Here is a 20,188-nt window from a genome sequence, read left to right as displayed (position 1 = left end):
CGTCTTGTAAAGACAGCGCCCGGGTGTGGGGGGGTTTTGGGGGCTGCTGCCTGGCTGTCCTGAGCAATGAGTGGGGGCATCCCTGGGGAGGAGGGCAAGCCCTGTCCCTGGGGCCTGGAAGGAGCTCCCAAGCACGGCTGTCAGTGCGACGGCTATAGGCGCTCCTGAGCACGGCTGTCAGTGTGATGGCTGTGTCCCTTTAGCTGGGGCGACTTGCAGGCTCTGGAGGGGCGGGGGGGGGGTGGTGCGCCAGGCCTGAGTCGTGGCCAAAGCCACGCACAGTGTTCTGTAGGACTGTGCCACGCGTGAGCCTGGCTTCTGGGTTGGCCACCCCACAGCAATCTCCACTTCCATGAGACCTGCTGGTGCATGGGAGCCACCTTGTTCCCAGGCTTCCTGGCGGGGCATTTATGGGGAAAGCAACCCTGATGGAAGTGGGCACAGAGGCTGCTCCTATAGGCCACGGTCTGGGCCAAGCACTGTTCTCCTGAGGAGCCCGGCACCATGGTGCTGGGGTCATGGAGAATACAGGCCCCACCTACCTGAGAGACCCAGGCTGCGCACAGCCACCGACACAGCCTCGTGTCCCACAGACGGGAGGGGAGGGAGTTTCCTGGGTTCCCTGTGGCTGCGTTCAGTCTTTGTTGTGCCGCATCCGTTTACCACCTGCTCTTTTGCAGATGTTTTCTTTAATTGGCCTTTTCCTTTCATATGTTTGCAAATCAAACTTTATGTTACCACAAATAAAAAACAGTATCACAGCTTTAAACAGAACAGAATCGCAAACACGAGAAAAGTGAAGGGGTAGTGCAGGCGGCTCGTTCCCTTCGCCCATGCATCCCGGCTCCCTGCATGGGTTTCTGTGAAGAGGGGGCCGCAGGCACTGGTGCAGGTGCACCTTGGTAACATCAGGGATAGCTCCTGCCAGGTGGGCGAGGTGGGAAGGAGGGGAGCAACGCCAGAATCCGGCCCCGGCGGTGGAAGGAGCAGGAACCTTCCCGCCTGGGTGCCGCAGAGTGCTTGGGCCTTGCACGTGGCCGAGAGCCTGCTAGAAAGGCAGCTTAGTAGGTTGCACAGGCTACTGGACAAGGCTGAGCCCTGCCTCCTACATTTACAGGAAGCTCGTCATGGCGCCCGAGCATGACACGGCAGTACCCCCACAGCATTTTGGACAGCCTGGAAATGCCAGGGTAGGTCCGGCTGGCCGGACTCAGAGGCTGGCCCTGTGAGACTTTTCGGGGTGGCAGGGGAGGGCTGTGTTTTCTGTGAGCGGGGAGGGATTCTCCCGAGAGCCTCATGCCCACCCCACATATCACCCCACTTGGCAGACCCCCAAGACAGAGCCTCTGGAAGGATCTGCACATGACTGTTTTATTGACAAAGGCTGAACATCGCCAGCCTCGTCAGCTTTTCTTACATTTTATGGGAAGGTTTTTATATCATCACCGCAGTTGTCCCCAGCTGTTATTTCTGTAGAAGCAAATTCGTCAGCCACACGTGCTGGAGTATTTCATTGTCCTGGCACCCAACTAGCCCACATGGCAGCTCGCACGGTCCCAGTCCACGAGTGCAATTGCCATGACGATGTCAACAAGCAGTGACTGAACCGCCTCAGAGCAGGCGGCAGACGCACGGCAGAGGGACCTTCCCGCTGCCACGGGCCGGGCGCTCTGCGGAGGGACCTTCCTGCTGCCCCGGCCGGGCGTTCCACGGAGGGCCCTTCCTGCTGCTCTGGGCCAAGGACCTCGCAGGCCTGGCGAGGCCGCACAGCGCCATTGCTGCCGTCCTGGAAGATGGAGGGTGCTCAGGCATGCACCAGAGCGTGTGTTTTCCTTTTCCTCTTTACCTCAGCGGTGCGCCAGCTAGCTCACACCTCGTGCGTTCCAGACCGTGGATGCAGAGGACACACTGCAGCATCCAGCTGAGACCCACTAGCGTCTTGTGTCTCCAGCGTTAGTTCCCCCATAGTGGCAGACTTGCTTTAGGGTACGTGTAACTGAGTTGCGTCACCGCAGTGGCCTCTCCGTGTGACGTTCATGGTCGAGGGTGTTGGAAGCGTTTCCCATGGCACCAGGCAGGGTGTATGGGGAGGACCACGGCGACAGGCTGGTCAGCGCTGACCTTTGGACCCTGCGGGGCAAGCGTTTTGGGATTGTAGCAATTCTGTGTGAGGAGTGAGGAGTGCAGGGTCAAGGAGGACCAGTCGTGAGGTTTCCTTAGCAGCCCCAGGGTGACCAGGCAAGTGTGACTCTCGCGAGGCCCCGAGGAGCCGGAGCCACGTCTGACAGCGGTCTAGAGACATGACATGGCCGTGCCTTGTGTCCACCCAGGTGCGTGCAGCTCCCGAGTCACACGCCGGCGGGGCCTGTGCGGCCGAGGCCGTCTACACGGCACTGCTGAACCTCACGTCCGACTGCTCGGTGCTGTCTGGAATGACGGCCTTCAGGGCGGCGTGGCAGAAGCGGTTCAGGGCCGGCAGGTTTGTTTTCTGCTCAATGTACAGCCTCAGCTTTTCCCTGAAGGTCTCCCCGAGAAAGCTGTAGATGAGGGGGTTCAGGCAGCTGTTGGAGAAGGCCGCGAGGTTGACAATGTGGCCGGTGAGCGGGTGGGCGTGGCGAAAAGACTGCTTGCAGGGAGCGGCCCCGGGCTGCGTCCGCTGCAGGAGGTGCACGCTGATGAAGACGTTCTCCGGCAGCCAGCAGACGAAGAAGACCAGCACCACCGCAAGGATCATGCGGAGGGCCTTCTGCCGCCGGGGCCGCAGACCGCGGTGCCGGTGTGCCCTGACCAGCACCCGGACAATGAGGGAGTAGCACAGGCCGATGATGGCGAAGGGCACAATGAAGCCCAGCGTGACCTCGAGCCACTGCACCTCCCGGACGTCTGCGAAGCAGAAGCAGGCCTCGTCGGTGTGCTGCAGGTGCACGGCGGTGAAGGGCACCAGCGTGGCTGACACAGATGCCATCCAGATGAGGCCACAGCTCAGCCGGGCGTGGTACTTGGTGCGGAACAGGCTGCAGCGCATGGCCCTGGCCAGGGCGATGTAGCGGTCGAAGCTCATCCAGGTGAGGAAGAAGACGCTGCTGTACATGTTGACCTGCAGGAACAGCGACATGAAGGTGCACAGCACGGCGATGTCGTAGTACTGCTCGTGCAGGTTGAACACCTCAATGAGGGAGTCGGCCACCAGGATGAGGTCCGCCACCGCCAGGTTGATGAAGTACAGGTCAGGGATGGTCATCTTCTCCCGGAAGCTGATGTTCACCACCAGGATCAGGATGTTGCCCACAAAGCCGATGGGGAAGAGGAAGATGGTGTAGAGGCACGAGAGGAACAGGCCGATCACGTACTGCTGGTGCTCTGAGAGCTCGCCGGTCCCGTTTGCCAGGGCAGCGCCCAGGAGCGGGTGGGACAGGTTGAGCTCGGGGGAGGTGGTGTTGGGGGCTGCAGGCTGCATGGTGCCCGGGTACATCTCCAGGCCCATGCCCCAGGCTTGGGAAGTCACATCCATGTCTCTGCACCGTGCAGCTTTCAAGATTTGCCAAAAGGCTCCCAGAGCTCTGTTTTAAACAGCAAATCCATCTTTAGAAAGAAGCGTGATTCTCCCTGAAGTGAGCCCAGCATTTGTTAGACAGGAAACTCCCGAGGAGCACCTGTGGTGGTTTGGGTTGGGTTTGTGAACTGCAGAAAGTGGGAGGAACAGATGCTCCGCACGCTGGCATGGCACGTCTGTGGAGGCCAGGGTCCTCCGCGTGCTCGTCCGGCGGGCGTCCCTGCAGGTGTCAGCCGCCGTGCACTGTCCTGCGTGGAGACGCTTACTCTCTGGGTACCTGGAGAAGCAACAGGAGAGGATGAAGCCTCATCGAGTGGCCCCAGCTTTGGGATAAGGCCCGCCGCCCCTGACTGGGTGTCTGTAGAGTCTGGGTGTGTCACTGGGGAGGCCAGAACCTCAGCTTTATGGGCTCAGGAGGTGGCTGTGGTTGAGCTGAGGTGGAAGAGTCACCTGTGGGGAGTACACGGCCTTCTTTCCTGCAGGCCCCACGGCCACTCGGCTGCAGCTGGAGGTTGGACGTGGAGAACCCCCACAGGCAGGGTGTTCTCTCCCTTTATAGCCACAGAGCAGGCCTAGGAAGCAACAGGGGTGTGGGCTTGGCCACCCCAGAAAATGGCGTTTGTGAGGAGAGGGGAAAATGCATTTCAGCTGCTGATGGAGAAGTAAAACAGGAAGGGAGAGCCCAGTGTCTCTGAAAGACAGGGGGTCCAGAGAACTGGACATTGGAGTAGAATCATCTCTTACAATAAAATAGATCACAGACGTTCAGGGGTTTCCTCATGCTAGTTCTATGTTTAGGTACCAAAAATGAAACTTATTTTTGTAATATAGAGTGAAAGGGGTCATTGTTTTGGGAAATAATATTTTAAGTTTTTATTCCATGTTTTAGTAAATTATTGTAAAACCTAATATATGTTTGCAATGCTGTTTATAACCTAGGAAGAAACTAAGGAGAGAGTCCCTCCTGAGCTTGGCTTCCGCAGGGAGGGAGGAGTGGGCTGTCTGTCCATGGCAGTGCTCTCGCCCTGCTGCGAGTGGGGAGGGTCCTGTCACCCGCCCCGTGTCACCCCGGCCCTGTCACCAGTGGGGAGGGTCCCGTAACCCACCCCGTGTCACCCTGGCCCTGCCGTGAGTGGGGAGGGTCCTGTCACCTGCCCCGTGTCACTCTGGCCCTGCTGCCAGTGGGGAGGGTCCCGTCACCTGCCCCGTGTCACTGTGCTCCCAAAAGTTCTCTCTGCAGCAGGCCACGGTCTTAGCCTGCAGACACTGGCGGTCTCTGGGGACCTGGGGGCTGTCACAGCTAGGGGGGTGCTGGTGGGGCCAGGGCTGCCGCCCAGCTCCCTACAGTGCCTAGGACAGGTGCCCAAGCCCAGCAGAGAATTACCCAGCCCAGATGGCGCTGGTGCCCTGGAGTAAACTAACACTTCAAAATGGGTTTGAGTTGTTTTTCCTTTGGGAGTTTTCATTTCACCCTTTGAAATCATTAGGAGTTATTGTTTTGAATGTGTTGTGTTTTTTTTTTTGTCACCCAGGCTGGAGTGCAGTGGCACAATCTCAGCTCACTGCAACCGTTGCCTCCGGGGTTAGAGTGATTCTCCTTCCTCAGCCTCCCGAGTATCTGGGATTACAGGTGTGCACCACCACACCTGGCTAATGTTTTATATTTTTAGTAGAGACGGGGTTTCACCATGTTGGCCAGGCCTGTCTCAAACTTCTGACCTCTAGTGATCCGTCCACCTTGGCCTCCTATGGTACTGGGATTACAGGTGTGAGCCACCGTGCCCGGCCGGGGCTTGTTGTTTTGAAGTGCTACAAAACCAGACTAGTGATTTATTGACCTATCGCTTGAAAATACTTCTTTTTTTTTAAAAAAAAAAAAAAAAAAAAAAGGCTGGCCTATAATCCCCGCACTTTGGGAAGATGAGGTGGGAGGATTGCTCAAGTCCAGGAGTTCGAGACCAGCCTGGGCAACATGGCGAAACCCTGTCTCTACTAAAAAAGTACAAAAAAGGTAGCTGGGCATAGTGGTGTGCGCCTGTAGTCCCAGCTACTCGGGAGGCTGAGGTGGGAGGATCGCCTGAGCCCAGCAGGTAGAGGCTGCAGTGAGCCGAGATCACACCACTGCACTCTAGCCTGAGCAACTGGAGTGAGACCCCATCTCAAAAAAAGGCGGGTAGGGGAAGACAAGATGAATCACTGCCTCAGTGTCACTTATTCTAAAAGTACTCAATCACCTTCACGTAGCTGGGGCTGATGAATTTGATTTTAGTATTTTGCACTCTTGATTCCTCTTTAGTAGATAATACCATCGAGCAGCGTAAACGCCTCTGCTCTCAGGCTCTGTAGGGAAAGTTGAAAGACTTCGCATTCAGCCTCTATATTTAATTTCTTTAAAACGGCACAGAGGACTTCTTTTGCTCTTTAAATGTAGAAATTCTGGAAGGTATTAGACTGCAGCGTGGTAGGAAGCTTAAAGGTGGACAGAACCCTTAACTTATGTTTGTTTTCTTTACTTATTTTGTTAAATGAACTCCGAGGGAAAAATAGTTTAAAACCAAGTCATTCATTTCTTTCCCACGTAAATCGAGTCGTTTAATCCTTGGCAGACACCAAGAAGATACGGGACCTGGTGTCTGATGTGTCCTAGTGTCGATGTGGTCCTGGGCTCGGAACCGAGTGTGCTGTTCACCACTGGCCCTGTGGCCTCCCTGGAGGTGTCCGTGGAGTTATAAACAGCGTGATACCTCATTTCAGATTTCCTCTGCTTGTCATAGAGAAATAAAGTCACACTTTAGTCAGCTGTTAAGTCTGCATCTGTCAAAAGGCGTGTGGCCCTCCCAGGACTTCAGGGTTGGTGAGAGTGACCGGGGCGCCGCAGGGCAGGGCAGAGCGGGCACCCTCATCTTCTTGAAGTGAGACACGTTCTTGCTGGGACAGAACATGATGGAATACTGGGTCCTACTTTCAGCATGTGTTAGAAAGGCCATCCAGGCAAAGCCCCTGCTGCGGTCATGCTGAGACCACCGGAGCTCCGTGGGAGAGGGGTCTGTAAAGCCCCCTGCTGTTGTGGTCACGCTGAGACCACCGGAGCTCCGTGGGAGAGGGGTCTGTGCCTTGAGTTTGGGAAGCTGGGTGCTGCTCTCACCAGGGGGTGAGGTGTCTGCATGTCTGCGTCCAGCTGTTCCCATAACAGGACAGCGGACTGGGTGGCACTACCCCCACACGCCCCTAGTGAGTGGTATGGCACCGCCAGGCCGAGGCTGAGTCCTACCTGGGTTGCAGCCCCTTCTGTGGTCCTGGAAGCCTCCTTGGTCAGGCCCATCAGGCTGGAGGTGCACTTGGAACCCAGCTGCAGGAGGTGTACCTCTGCTGGACCTGCCGAATGCCTGAGCAGGGCTGGAGAGAGGAAGAGACCCGCCCTGGGAGCCCGCGAGGGAAGGTTCCCGGCTGGCCGGCGGGTGCGTCCTCCATCTGAGCCTGCCGGCGGGTGCGTCCTCCGTCTGAGCCAGTGAGTCTGCCCCTTGGCACAGGGCTTTATAGGCCCCCTCCGCCTGCTCCTCTCTGGCTGGGCTCTGGGCGGCCTCCTCCGAAAGCTAGCGTTAACCATTTTTTTGCTGGCCTTTTTTCTCCCACACTTTGGCAATCAGCTCAGTTCCACTAGACTTATTTTTATGGAAGTTTAACTGCTTTTCTTCACCCACAGATACAAACCTTTCTTTAAGTTTGAAGGCATCATTCTAGCTATTGTGTATCTTTTAGGTAATAATCTGTCATCCTGGGTTGAAGCAAGCAATATTCTTGTTTTTGCAGCTGACCTGCGTTAAACACTAAATTTCGTAATTGACTTAGTAGCACGTGCATGATACATAAAGAATTTAACTTAGGAATTTCACAGACATTTGCAGAGAGAAATGTAATCCCAAGAAATAGCAGGCATTTCTGACAAGTAACTTAGGAATCTGAGTACTGGTTGAGCATCTGGAAATCTGAAGTCCAGAGTGCCCCACAGTCCAACACTGTTGGAGCGTCGCGACTCAAGTGGAAAATTCCACACCTGACCTCGTGTGGCGGGCTGCAGTCCCAGGCACAGTTCATAGTTTGTTTTATACATGAAATTATTAAAAGTGTTGTATAAAGTTACTTTCAGGCAGTGTGTGTAAGGTGTGTATGAAACACAAATGAATTTTGTATTTAGCTTTCTCATTCTGTAGCTGCAGGTATTCCAAAATCTGCAGAAATCTGAACTCCGAACTCCTCTGGTCCCAAGCGTTCAGATGAGGGACCCTCAGCCCGTAGTTTTCTCTGAGTGTTGGCGGCGCCTCAGGTCCCGCCTCCCGCGCTCGCTGCAGAGGCGTCGGAACTTACCTGCCGGCCAGGTGTTGGTGGCCTCTTGCCCAGCAGGCCGCCTCCATTGCCCGTGGTTGCGGATTTCACAGCCTCCACGGCCTCATGCGGGCGGAGAATAAACCTCCCTCCGCGGACTCCAGAGGCCTCCGAACCGCCTCGTGCGGGGCGGCCGCCTCCGAGTGCGCCACCTGCTGGCCATTCGAATTTCAGCCGCCGCTTGGGGAACCCTGGGCTGCCCCGTGAGAGCAGAGCGAGAGCAGAGCCAGGCCCCCCCAACCCCGGCATGGGCTGCCCAGGCTGAGGGGGTCCTCAGGCACTGCCAGCCCTGGCTGTCCAGGCCGAGGGGTGAGTCTTTCTCCGAACGAACTTCAGCGAATCTCACTCCTACTTCTGGGTGTCGTTTTCCCTCTGTAATGTTTCCAAGCGGTGAGATTGGATCCTTTGTCCGCTGAGTATGAGTAATGCGGCTGCTGCAGCCTGAGGCGCGGTTCAGAGGCCTGCGTGGGACCCCCACCCCCACCCCCGCCGGGAGAGCTGGTGCAGGCAGAGGAGTGGGGTGCTGGGCTTCCAGGTGCGCTCGGCCCCTCAGGGCCTGCTCCCCCGCAGGAGAGCTGGAGCAGGTACAGGAGTGGGGTGCTGGGCCTCCAGGTGCGCTCCGCCCCTCGGGGCCTGTTCCCCCGCAGGAGAGCTGGAGCAGGTGCAGGAGTGGGGTGCTGGGCCTCCAGGTGCACTCGGCCCCTTGGGGCCTGCCAGGGTGTCAGCTGCTTGGTGGTGGTTCGTTAGGAGCCTGTTGCAGAGGCGCCTCAAGGCATCTGTGCAATAGCAATTTAAAGTCTTACAGATGTGTATTTTAGAAAACACACACACACATTTTCTAAACAGAATGCTGTGTTAAATTTCTAATGGAAAAATACTAACGTGGGGTTTTCTTCCAGCAGTAGAAAGTTGACAACTCTAATATGTACCTTTTTATATTTGAATGATAAAGAGCTGATTTGCTCTTAAACATTTTTTTTGACCAGTTGTGAAGTTGAGATGATTTCAGCATTAAAAATGCCCGAGACACCATTTTGAAAGATGTGAGTCATGAGAAAGTACAGAAAAAAATAAATAAAATAAAAATCCAAACCTTGAAATAGCCGAGACATGTCACTTAAAAATAGCTATGCCCTGCTAGTGCAAACCCATGGCTTCTGGTCTCTCTGCCTGTCCCAGCAGCTGAGGAAGAGCTCAGCTCCCAAGCTCTCCACTCACGTGCCCTGGGTAGGGAGCCTGCCCTGGACGGGCGAGTGGCTGATACACCTAGATTTCCTGCTTGCAACATAGAATTAGCCGGATCGGGGCTCTGGGTCTCGGAACCCAGCCTTCTCCTGTAAGCACTGGGTGGGTGAGTAACTTGTCAGCTACCGCACAACTGTGGGTGTGAGGGACAGGGCCCAGCTGCAGGAACTTCAGTCCCCAAGACCTACTTAATACTTGCATGGGCCGGGCGCGGTGGCTCAAGCCTGTAATCCCAGCACTTTGGGAGGCCGAGACGGGCGGATCACGAGGTCAGGAGATCGAGACCATCCTGGCTAACACGGTGAAACCCCGTCTCTACTAAAAATATAAGAAAATTAGCCGGGCGAGGTGGCGGGCGCCTGTAGTCCCATCTACTCGGGAGGCTGAGGCAGGAGAATGGCGTGAACCCGGGGGGGCGGAGCTTGCAGTGAGCCGAGATCGGGCCACTGCACTCCAGCCTGGGGCACAGAGCAAGACTCCGTCTCAAAAAAAAAAAAAAAAAATACTTGCATGGGTGACGGGATGGGAGGAATCTCGTGGACTGTTTGTAAGGTGTAAAGACCTTTCACCAATTTTTAAATCTGTTTTTTTTTTTTTTGAGACAGGGTTTTGCTCTGTTGCCCAGGCCAGCATGCAGTGGCCTGATCTCAGCTCACTGCAGCCTCTCACCTCCCAGGCTCAAGCCATCCTCCCACCTCGGCCCCTGAGAGGCTGGGACTACAGATGTGAGCTGCTAATTTTTTTTTTTTTTTTTTTTGTAGAGAGAAGGTCTCACTGTATTGCCAAGGCTGGTCTTGAACTCCTGGGCTCAAGTGATCCTCCCGCCTCAGCTTCCCACAGTGTAGAATGTGACATTGAACGCATGCATCCTGGGTGCTGGGTGCTGTGCCTGGTGCTCTGCATGCTTGATCTCAGGTCACCCTCCTTCAGAGCCTGTGAGGCACTTCTCCGTGTCTCATGGATGCAGAAACTGACTGCAGGGAGGTAGTGTCACCTCGGCCTCACAGCCAGCCAGGAGCAGATCTGGGAGTGGCTGGCTGACTCTGAACACATGGTCTCGGCCCATACACCAGAGGCATCCTGGGGCAATAGTAATCTTGTCAGGCACTGATTTCCTTGTTGAATTTTATGTCGTTATGAATTTTTAAGAAGTGAACATATTTTCCTGTTCATCCCCAGGATAGAATAAAAGGGAAGAATTTCAAGGGGAATTTCATCTGATCATTGCTTATTGAGTTAAACGCGCACACAGCCAAATATTGGAAAATGCATAGAGAAAAACACACACAAAGTAAGGCAGTGCATCTCCGGCTTCAGGAGCCCTCCTGAGCGAATGCCCATGTGGGAAACCTTGGCCCTCGCCTTTCAGCCTTCAGTCCTCGCGTACAAAGCCCAGTCCTTGTGCTGAGAGGCTCCAGACGCAGGGCCTGCGGTGCTTTCCCGGCACCCCTCACTCTGCCAGCGCTGACTGACTGAGCGACCCCTTCCTGCTCCTTGTCCCATCCCCAGTCCTCTCCTGTGCCCTCCATGGTAGGCAGCAGCACGGGTCCCCCTGACTCTGCAGGAGCAGAGCGCTCAGGGAGTTGCATGTTGCCGTCCAGACAACCCTGGTCTTCAGCGTTGCCAGCTCCAGCCCGTGTTCCGCTTCCTCACCCCACATGCAACGGCTGTGTGATACCGGGCAACATCTGTAACCTTCCTGAGCCTCAGCGCCCATCTGTGCAGTGGGGGTGCGTGGGTCTAACGGCTCTATGAGATACCACACACCCCTTGTCTCTGCTGGGCGGAGTGAGGCTTCCCTTCTCACTGCTGCTCCTTTTCAAGGGGAGCGGTCCACCGGGGGCAAGGGTGGGGCGGCACTGCCGGAGATGAGCCCAGTCCTGGCTCATTCGCTTCTCCCCCATAGGCACAAGGGAGGGAGCAGTGGGTTGGAGGTGCTCACAGTATCACACGCCGTATCCACCTTACAGGGGAGACATCAAGGTGTGTGTGGAAGGAATTTTAGAGCTAATACAGGCTGGAAGACAGCCTGAGGTTCAGAAAAGTACACCATGTCTCACATGCCAGGCGGATACATTCTCCGATGATCCAGAGTCAGGGGAGGCCAAGAGCCCCTTCCCACGCCCTCAGGAGGGCATCGCTTCCCCTGCCTCCGCAGGACATGCAGGAGCACCCTTGGGCATCTGATCCTCACAGGCCTGGAGCATTAAGTGGACACACACCAGCAGCCCCTTTATAGAAAGAGCCCAGGTCCCAGGGAGGCTGTGTGTGGTGTACACGGGTCTCGCCGCTCCGGTGGCAGGTGGGGTTGGAACTCTGCGTTCTGTGCCATATCCTGACCTTCGGGACATCCTGTGACCTCCCCTCGGACAGACCTGCCATATCTTCCATCTGTTCCATTCCGGCCTGGGGAGGTTAGCTGCTGTCAGGACGTGGTGCAGCCCATGGTGACTTCGTCTCTCTTGTTCCTTCAGAAGCACGCAGGCCATGGCTGCATGCCAGGTCGGAGCCTTTCATTCAGGGTGTGTGCCTCCCAAGCCCGGAAACAGTGCGGTGAGGGGCAGGGCATCCTGGTTTTCTGCTGTGTCGCCTGGCGCTGGTGGACGTGAGCACGTCGGTGCCGCCGTCCTGTCCCTGCTTGGTGTCCGCAGCGGGAGGGCCCAGTTAGGGCAGGTGTGTGCTGACCACAGCATGCTGAGCATGGAAGGGCAGGTGCTCCTGTCGTCTGCAGCTGCGTCCTGGGCAGTGCCAGCCTCCACACGCTCATCTTTTTTTTTTTTTTTTGAGATGGATTCTCACTCTGTCACCCAGGCTGGAGTGCAGTGACACGATCTCCACTCACTGTGAGCTCTGCCTCCTGGATTCACGCCATTCTCCTGCCACAGCTTCCCAAGTAGCTGGGACTACAGGCGCCTGCCACCACACCTGGCTAATTTTTTGTATTTTTTTATTAGAGATGGGGTTTCACCGTGTTAGCTAGGATGGTTTCGATCTCCTGACCTCGTGATCTGCCCCCCTCAGCCTCCCAAAGTGCTGGGATTCCAGGCGTGAGCCACTGCGCCCAGCCCACTCTCTCGTCTTCTGTCACTTTCCCTCACAAGATGGAATTCACTGTGCTTAGAGACCATCCCGCCCATCAGCCGCTTGGCGTGGCTCCAGCACGGAAGGTGCGTGCGGCTGCTGGCCCACAAGATGGTGGTGGTTTTGCAGGTCTCCCAGCAGAGCCTCCTCAGTGGTTGCAGGGAACATTCTGGATGTGTCCTTGGGTTCTCCGGGAGCGTCGCACCAAGGGCAGCTCACAGAAGAGTGGGCGGGGTGGTGCTGGCCGAGCTCGGCCTGCGGGGACCCTCCGCCCCCAGGAGCACGTGGCGGAATGTTCCAGGAGAGGCCAGCACCAGGGCCTTGTCCCAGCCCCACCTCGGTCACTGCCAGGCAGTTCCTCAAGGAGTCTCAGGGAGGCTCCTCCCACCCCACCCCAGTCTGATTTTATCTGTTTGAACGCAGGACCTCATGAACCCTTTCTTTGGATAAATGCAAATGACGCATCCTCTCTTCAGTAGCACCATACTCCCCCGTGCTTCCTTAGTTTTCTGCGGGTGCTGGATCTTCCCCTTGGTGTGAACATGGAACGTTGCCCGTTCTCTGTCTCCAGATGGTTACAGAATGAGGCAGTGGCAGGAGCTGGACACAGGACCAGGATCACGCAGCACCTGCCCTGCCCCCCAGGGCCACCCCAGGGGCTGTGATATGCTCTGGGATGCCCACCCCGTGAAGCCTGCTCTTCTGGAAGTGGCAGGCGTCTCTGCCCATCAGCTGCCTGGCTGGCTCTGGGTCTTGGGTGAGAGTGTGGTGCGTGGCCCATGCTGGCCCCTCCTCCTGTGAGCCCGTCCTCGCCCCTCACGGCTCCTGTTCAACCCCATTCACTTTGGTTTTGAGTTGGGATGGAGCATCCCCTGCTCTGAGTAACTTAGGCCAGACGGCCCATGAGGAGTGCACTGTAGAGTCCCTTGCACGCAGCGCCCTCGGGTCCCACTGTGATGTGCCTCACAAGCACCTGGCCCCAGCCACCCTCTCTCAGCCTGCGGGGCGCTGCGGAGCCACGCGCTGGCCTCGCCGCGAGGGGATGTCCGCCTGCACCCTACGGTGATGAGTGGTTCCCAGGACTCCGCGTGGCATGGAATGAAGAACAATGGCCAGACTGAGAGGAAGTGGTTTGGAATGTTTGTTTAATTAAGGCAAATTGGAAACAATATCTTTTCGACATGGACCGCAGGTCTGAAAGCCGTGTGAGGCTGTCCAGATGTCCCATCCCGGCGGCTGTCAGCTGCAGGCGCTTCGTGTAGGAGTGCGTGCTCCTGTGGGGCAGCGTTTGTGGACGTTGCCGTCAGGTGCTGTCCCTGTTCGCGGGGTCTGCCGTGCTCTCCCATGTGGTCATAGCCAGGCCCAGCCACCCGGTGGGTGGGGGGACAGGCGCACACCTGAGCTTGGCCCCGAGAGCGCAGTCTGGAGCTCAGATGAAGGCTGCTGCCTGCTTTCTCCTTATTACTGGGCTTTTCTCGTGGACGGGAGGGGCCCCTGCGCAGGCAGAAGGAAGCCATGGCTCCGAGAGGCCTCCTGGACCCTCCCCCGAGCTGTATCTTGTCTGGGTCGGGGCTCCCAGGTTCCTCGGTTGACTCTGGCTTCACAGCCTGTCTGCTGCATATGGGATGAGGTCCTGGTACCGGCTACCGACCGACTAGCATGACCTGAGCCCTGGGTCTCAGCTTCCCCGTCCGCATGGCGGGTGCCAGCACGGGCTTTCTGTCTCCGATCTTCGCTGCCCCCTTGCCGCCGCCCCTGCGCTGTGCCAAGCCCCGCTCAAGCCCACTGTGTTTGTACTTAGGTTTCGTTCTGGTTCTTCTGCCCAGGCTCTACAAGGAAAGGGAAGAATTCTGAGTGGCCCCAGATGGGCTCCCCTTTCCCCACCTTTCATGGTCCCCTGACTGTGGGTCTTAAGAGAGAGGGGTCCTCACAGTTATCTCTGAGGCCCTTTCAAGTCCCGGCCTGCCGAGGGCAATCTGGTGGAGCGGGGGTGGATGTGCTTAGCTCACCCCTACCCGGCCTGGGCACCAAGCCCGTCTCCCGGTGGCACTACCTGGCATAGTCCCCCGGCCCTGGTGGCCCTGGATGATGGCACGCTGGGAGGGACCAAGCCCTTTGGGAGCCACAGGTTGCAGCCTTGCTGGGCTGCCGGGTGGGGGATGTGCCCCCCTCTTCTCCACTGCTGCTGCTCCATAGTCTAAGAGACAGAGTAACAAATGCAGGGCTGTGCTGGCTCCAGCTTGGCCGGCCTTCCTGTTCTTCCCACCTGGCCCCCTGCACCCTGGGCCTTGACGGCCTGGCACCTTCTCCCCTACCTTACCCCCAAAGGCAGTACAAGCAGAGGGGGACGAGGTGCAGGGCCCAGGCCAAGCGGCTCTCAGCCCCTCCTCTCTCACTGAGAGCTTCCCACGTGAGTGGCACTTTGTATACAAATCGCCGGGACCCTCTGCAGCGAGGTTATGGAGTCAGAGGGATGAAGTCATGCTGCTGGTACCCAGCTGCTTAATGATGTGACCGCCATCTGAGCCTGGGTGCCTTGGCCGAGAACCTGTACTTTTCAAATGGTCATTTCTAAGAATTTGTGTGCAGTAAAATACTCCTTTTGGCGTTCACCACAGAAGCATCTAGTCTCGAAAGCACCGTGTTCGCAGGCAGCGCACAAACCGTTCTGTTCCAGACTCCTCGGCCCGTCCCTGGGTGGTCAGCCCCTTCCTCCACCCAACGTGGCCGCCGCAGCTGCACTCTGCTCCCATGATCAGACTCCCCAGGCCTCACGCGGGTGGCACCTGTGCGTGTGGAGCCTCTGAGCCTGGCTGTTCCTGTGCCTCCTGCATCGAGTTTGTGCGTCACGTCGCACACGCCAAGAGGCCGTGGCTGCTCACCACTGAGCACGGCGGGCTGTGCTGCGGTCTGCGTCCGGCCACCGTGGGAGCCACTGAGCCCGGGGGGCTGTGCCGCGGTCTGCGTCTGGCCGCCGTGGGAGACACTGAGCCCGGGGGGCTGTGCCGCAGTCTGCATCCGGCCACCGTGGGAGACACTGAGCCCGGGGGGCTGTGCCGCGGTCTGCGTCCAGCCGCCGTGGGAGCGACGTTTGAGTTCCTTCCAGATTGTGTCTATTATAAAAGTTGCATTAAATGTTCGCATACAGGGTTTCGTGTGAGCGTGATTTTATTGTGGGTGGATCGCTAAGATTGGGCATTGCTGGTTCTTACAGTGAGTGCACATTTAGCTTTATACGAAGCCTCCAAAGTGGCCACTCCGTTTTGTGTTCCCGCCGGAACCTGTCCTTCTAACCCCAGCAAAAGTGAAGGGTCCTTCTGAGCCCTGGAATTCCCTAGCAGGAGGGGCTGGCCCTTCACAGTCTGTTTTGGTGGCCGGTTTCGGGCCAAGAGCCAGGGGTTTGTGGGACTCGTTCCTGAGCCACGCAGAGGGGCTGCCAAGGTCAAGCTTGGGGCCTGGGGGAACTCCCCAAAGCCAGGACCTTGAGAATTGTGTGTTCTTGATGGCAGCATTGGCTATTGCTGCTTAAACAGCTCTTCAGAGAGGTTCTAGAAAGCATGGACCCCACTTCTCCAACGCTGCTTCCCCGGAGCTGGGAGGCCGGGGACTCCAGTGGTGAGGGCTGGTATCTCCTGTAGGGCCCTGTGCCTCCTGGAGGGTATCCGGGAGTCACCCCTGCCCGTGGGCCCTCCCAGCCCCCGCCAGGGCCTGCCCACCACGGAGCCCCTCAGAGGAGCCACTGCCCCTGCCACTTCCTTTCACACGTCTACACTGGGCAGGGCGAGAAGTTGTGCAGATTCACTCAGCACACTGGTTTATTGAATGTTTTCCAGGCCTCTTCCTGGGTTTTATTATCATTTTTAATGGATAAGTAGTTATAGGCTGTGGTGGTAGCTTACGAAACCGTCTCCCCAGGGTGGACAGTTGAGTGGCTTCTGAACTGCTTTTCCAGGCCTGAGCTTGTTTTTCAGACCATCCCAGGATGGTTCACAAGTCACTGTTTCTGTGCAAAAACAGCATAAGCTTTTGAGGTCACAGTTCTCTCGTGTGATTCGGGGTGTCCCCATAGGAAGGTGGACAGCAGATGAGCAGCTGGGCGTTGCCTGCCTGGGGACCCAGGATGGCCGTGAAGGTCGGTGGCTGCCCCTCCCCGGCCTCAGGTCTGTCCCTGTGGCCCGCGGGTCTCAGCTTCGAGTGGCTTGAGAGGTTTGTTTGCGGCTGTTGGCTTCCTGCTCCTTCCATAGCCACTTTCGTGCCCTGTTTGTCCTTGTGGTCCTGGCCCTCCCTCTCCACAGGCCTCCTCGCCTCCTCAGCCGGCCATTCACCAGCAATCTCGACAGAGCCCGGACCCGCCGGGGTGGGGGGTGGAGCTGAGTGTTTGGGGGAAGGCTGAGCTGGGGCTTGAGGGGGCACCTGGCCAGCCAGAGCCAAACGGCTGAGCCGCAGGCCCTACCCCACTCCATGTGCCCCTCACAGAGCTCCCAGCCTCTGTCTGGAGCAGGCACTGTCCCGGGATCCCAGTGGGCAGGTGGGCACATGGCCTGGCTGTGAGTTCTGCATGGTTGTAAGGCGGCGAAGCCCAGGTTTTCACTGGGCCAGCCTGTGATCCTGCAGACTAGCCAACCCCCTGGGAGCGCATTTGGGCCCCGTCATGAGCATCTTGGTGGGAATTTGAGGAGATGAGATCAACCTGGCGTGGGGGGCGTTAGGCCTCGCCTGTGGTCACGGGAGTGTGGGGTGCAGTAGCATCGCGCAGGACTCCCACCCGAGCGCAGCACCTGCCTTGTGCAGAGCCTGGCTGGGGCCCCTGCTTGCTGTGGAAGGTTTAACCCCAAGTCCCATGGGGCCCCCTTCCCAGGCCTTTGTCCTCTGAAGCCGCTCACACCACACTCTGCACATAAGCCGCGTCTGCTCTGAAGCCGTTCACACCACACTCACTGCAGGTAAGCCGCGTCTGGCTTGCCCGTGTGATCTAGGAAAATTCAAACTAGCCCCAGTACGAGGCAGCCAACTTAGTACTTACTGCAGAGGGAAAAGGTAGTGTGTGCCTGTGCACGGGGCACCTGAGGGCTTGCACGTCCAGAAAGCAGCCCTGCCAGAGCTGAGTGCGGTGGCTCCCGCCTGTAATCCCAGCACTGCGGGAGGCCGAGGTGGGCTGATCACGAGGTCAGGAGATTGAGACCATCTTGGCTAACACGGTGAAACCCCGTCTCTACTAAAAATACAAAAAAAATTAGCCGGGCGTAGTGGTGGGTGCCTGTAGTCCCAGCTACTCGGGAGGCTGAGGCAGGAGAATGGCGTGAACCCAAGAGGCACAACTTGCAGTGAGCCGAGATCGCACCACTTCACTCCAGCCTGGGTGACAGAGTGAGACCCCATCTCAAAAAATAAAAATAAATAAAAATAGGACCTGAAAGCCCCCAAGAAGACCAGGGAGAAGTACTCAGGCCTGTGTAAGCCCAAGAGTGCCTTCCTCGGAGCCTCTCATACAGTCCTGAGCCAAGGGCCAGCGTTGGCATCCGGCCCAGACTGGGAGTCTCAGCCCTCTGCCCCCAACAACAGGGTACCCAGAACAGCAAGAGCTCCGGACGGGACATCAGGTAACCTGAGTCTTGGCTGCAGAGCAGGGGCCGGCCCCTCACTGACCACCCTGCAAGGCTGTGCCGGGAGTGTCCCCCGGGGGTTGGGCGTGGGCTGTGCAGGAAGTGCAGCTAGAAGGCAGGTCCTCTCCCCAGCTGGGCGAGGCATGCGCGTCCCCATGCTGTCCTCCCCCGGCTTTGCTGAGAAGGCTGCGGCACTGGGCTGGGAAGAGTCCTGGCTGAGGCCACCGGTCCCTGAAGGGAGAGAGCCCTGCCAAGTGGAGGAAAAGATCTTGGACATTAATTCAGAGCCAGCTTCCTTCCTCTGCAGCTTTTCCCAGGGCCAGCCCTGTTGGTTACTGAAATTGTAGACCTTTCTTACATCCCTCCCCTGTGCTCATGCCCTGTGCATGACGCTTGCCTGTGTCAGGGGAACCCTCTCAGGCCTCTTTACACGGTGCCCAGCTCGCCTGCAGTCTCCAAAAACCAGCATGGCACATCCATGGGAAGCCACTGGTGCCACAGGGGACTCTTCCCCAGAGCCTGTGCCTGGGGGGAGGTGCTCCCCAGCCTCCTGCTGAGCACCATGCAGGCCCAGGAAAGGGTGCTCCTTGCAGCCTCCCTGGTGGTGTTCCTCCCTGGCCTGCTCCTCCTTAGGGGTGCTCCTCCCTGCCGTGTACCTCTTACCCTTCTAGCAGGTCTGACACTTATTCCGGCCGATTTTGCAGCCCTGGCTCTGCCATGTTGGCCTTCCCCATTTGCTTGTCACCTAGCCCCCCGTGGTTTTTGACAAGGCCTGGGCGTGAATGGGTCTCCCCGAGCTCCACTGTGGATCACCTCGTCCTCTGGTCCTTGGGCCTGTCCTGGCTTGGTGGACTCAGCCGCTGGAGCTGGGAGTGGGGCACCCTGGAGAGTGGCAGCCCCTGGCTTTGGTGACTCAGACTCTGCTGTTCCTACCTGAGATCAGGAGGTTTTGTTTTGTTTTGGTTTTGTTTTTTTTAATAAATGTGACCCGATTTGTTGTGTGGCCTCAGTCAGCTTCCGGAGCCCTAAAACGGTTGTTTCTTTTCCTTTTTTTTTTTTTTTTTTTTTTTTTTGTAAGTTTTCCTCTGTCACCCAGGCTGGAGTGCAGTGGTGCGATCTCACTGCAACCTCTGCCTCCCTGGTTCAAGCGATTCTCCTGCCTCAGCCTCCGGAGTAGCTGGGATTACAGGGTACCGCCACCACGCCCGGCTAATTTTTGTATTTTTAGTAGAGACGGGGTTTCACCACGTTGGTGAGGCTGGTCTTGAACTCCTACCTTGTGATCTGCCCACCTCGGCCTTCCTAAATGCTGGTATTACATGCGTGAGCCACCGCGCCCAGCCTAAAATGGTTGTTTCTGACCATCCGACACGTGGGCGGGTCCCTTGAGCGGCTGCTTGGCAGGCTGCATGACATCCCAGGCACAGGCCTCACCTCCCCAGCTGCTGTGCTGTTTCTTCTTAGTCTCCTCGGTGCCTCTCCTGGCCTTGGGCGCCTCTCCTGGTCTTGGACGCCTGGGCGACCTCAGCATGGGGCCCGGGCCGTCGGACACAGACGCCTTGGGGATTTGCAGGTTCTTGCCCAGCAGCGTTTCTGAGGAAGGCGGTTTTGGGGTATCTCCAAGTCTCCCAGTACTGCTTCCTTGCCCCCCGCCCCACCCTGCTGACTGTCACGGTGGCTGTGGTCACTGAGCGCCTCTGATTTGCTGAGGGCCGTGTGCTGCCGTCCACGCTGCCTGGTTGTAGTTGATGCAGCCCTGTCCCCTGGGTTCCATTGTTGTGATTGTCCTTTTGTAGATGAGGAGATTGCAGTTTAGAAAGCACCTGTTGGAGAGGCCTGGCCGGTCCCTGGAGGGGAGGGAGGAACGTGCTTCTCGGTGGTGAGACACCCGCTGCCAGGTCCTGTGCTGTGGGACATGGAGAAGGGTGCAGGGTCGGGGGGCGTCACGGCTGTGGGGTCAGGGTCAGGGGACGTAACAGCAGCAGGGTACGGGGTCGGGGGTCACAGCAGCAGGGTGCGGGGTCAAGGGTCACGGCAGCGGGGTGTGGGGTCGAGGGTCACAGCAGCAGGGTGCGGGGTCGGGGGGCATCATGGCAGCGGGGTACGGGGTCGAGGGTCACAGCAGTGGAGTGCAGAGTTGGGAGGTATCACTGCAGCGGGATGTGGGGTCGAGGGTCACAGCAGTGGGGTGCAGAGTTGGGGGGTGTCACAGCAGTGGGGTGCGGGGTTGGGGGCCGTCGCGGCAGTGGGGTGCAGGGTTGGGGGGTGTCACGGCAGTGGGGTGCGGGGTCGAGGGTCAGGCAGTGGGGTGTGGGGTCGAGGG

At 57.7% G+C, this 20,188-nt stretch overlaps 2 protein-coding genes across 2 annotated transcripts in view; one reads left to right on the top strand and one right to left on the bottom strand.

The window, feature by feature from the left end:
- The window catches only part of C3H7orf50 (chromosome 3 C7orf50 homolog), a 126,233-nt gene that overhangs the window by 38,394 nt on the left and 67,651 nt on the right, over nt 1-20,188 (top strand). The gene's annotated exons all lie outside the window — the stretch shown is intronic.
- GPER1 (G protein-coupled estrogen receptor 1) lies at nt 1,351-7,088 on the bottom strand. The gene is made up of 2 exons (XM_025379302.1): nt 6,825-7,088; nt 1,351-3,830 (listed from the first exon to the last, which is right to left on the bottom strand). The coding sequence occupies exon 2, from the start codon at nt 3,509-3,511 to the stop codon at nt 2,384-2,386; it is 1,128 nt and encodes a 375-aa protein (XP_025235087.1). The 5' UTR covers nt 3,512-3,830; nt 6,825-7,088; the 3' UTR covers nt 1,351-2,383.

The sequence above is a fragment of the Theropithecus gelada genome, chromosome 3 (genome assembly GCF_003255815.1).
Source record: "Theropithecus gelada isolate Dixy chromosome 3, Tgel_1.0, whole genome shotgun sequence".
Lineage (NCBI taxonomy): Eukaryota > Metazoa > Chordata > Mammalia > Primates > Cercopithecidae > Theropithecus > Theropithecus gelada.
This window is presented reverse-complemented; position numbering and strand designations above follow the sequence as displayed.

What these genes read in the sequence shown, in the direction of transcription:
- GPER1 (XM_025379302.1), bottom strand. Translation starts at nt 3,511, where the DNA reads ATGGATGTGACTTCCCAAGCCTGGGGCATGGGCCTGGAGATGTACCCG.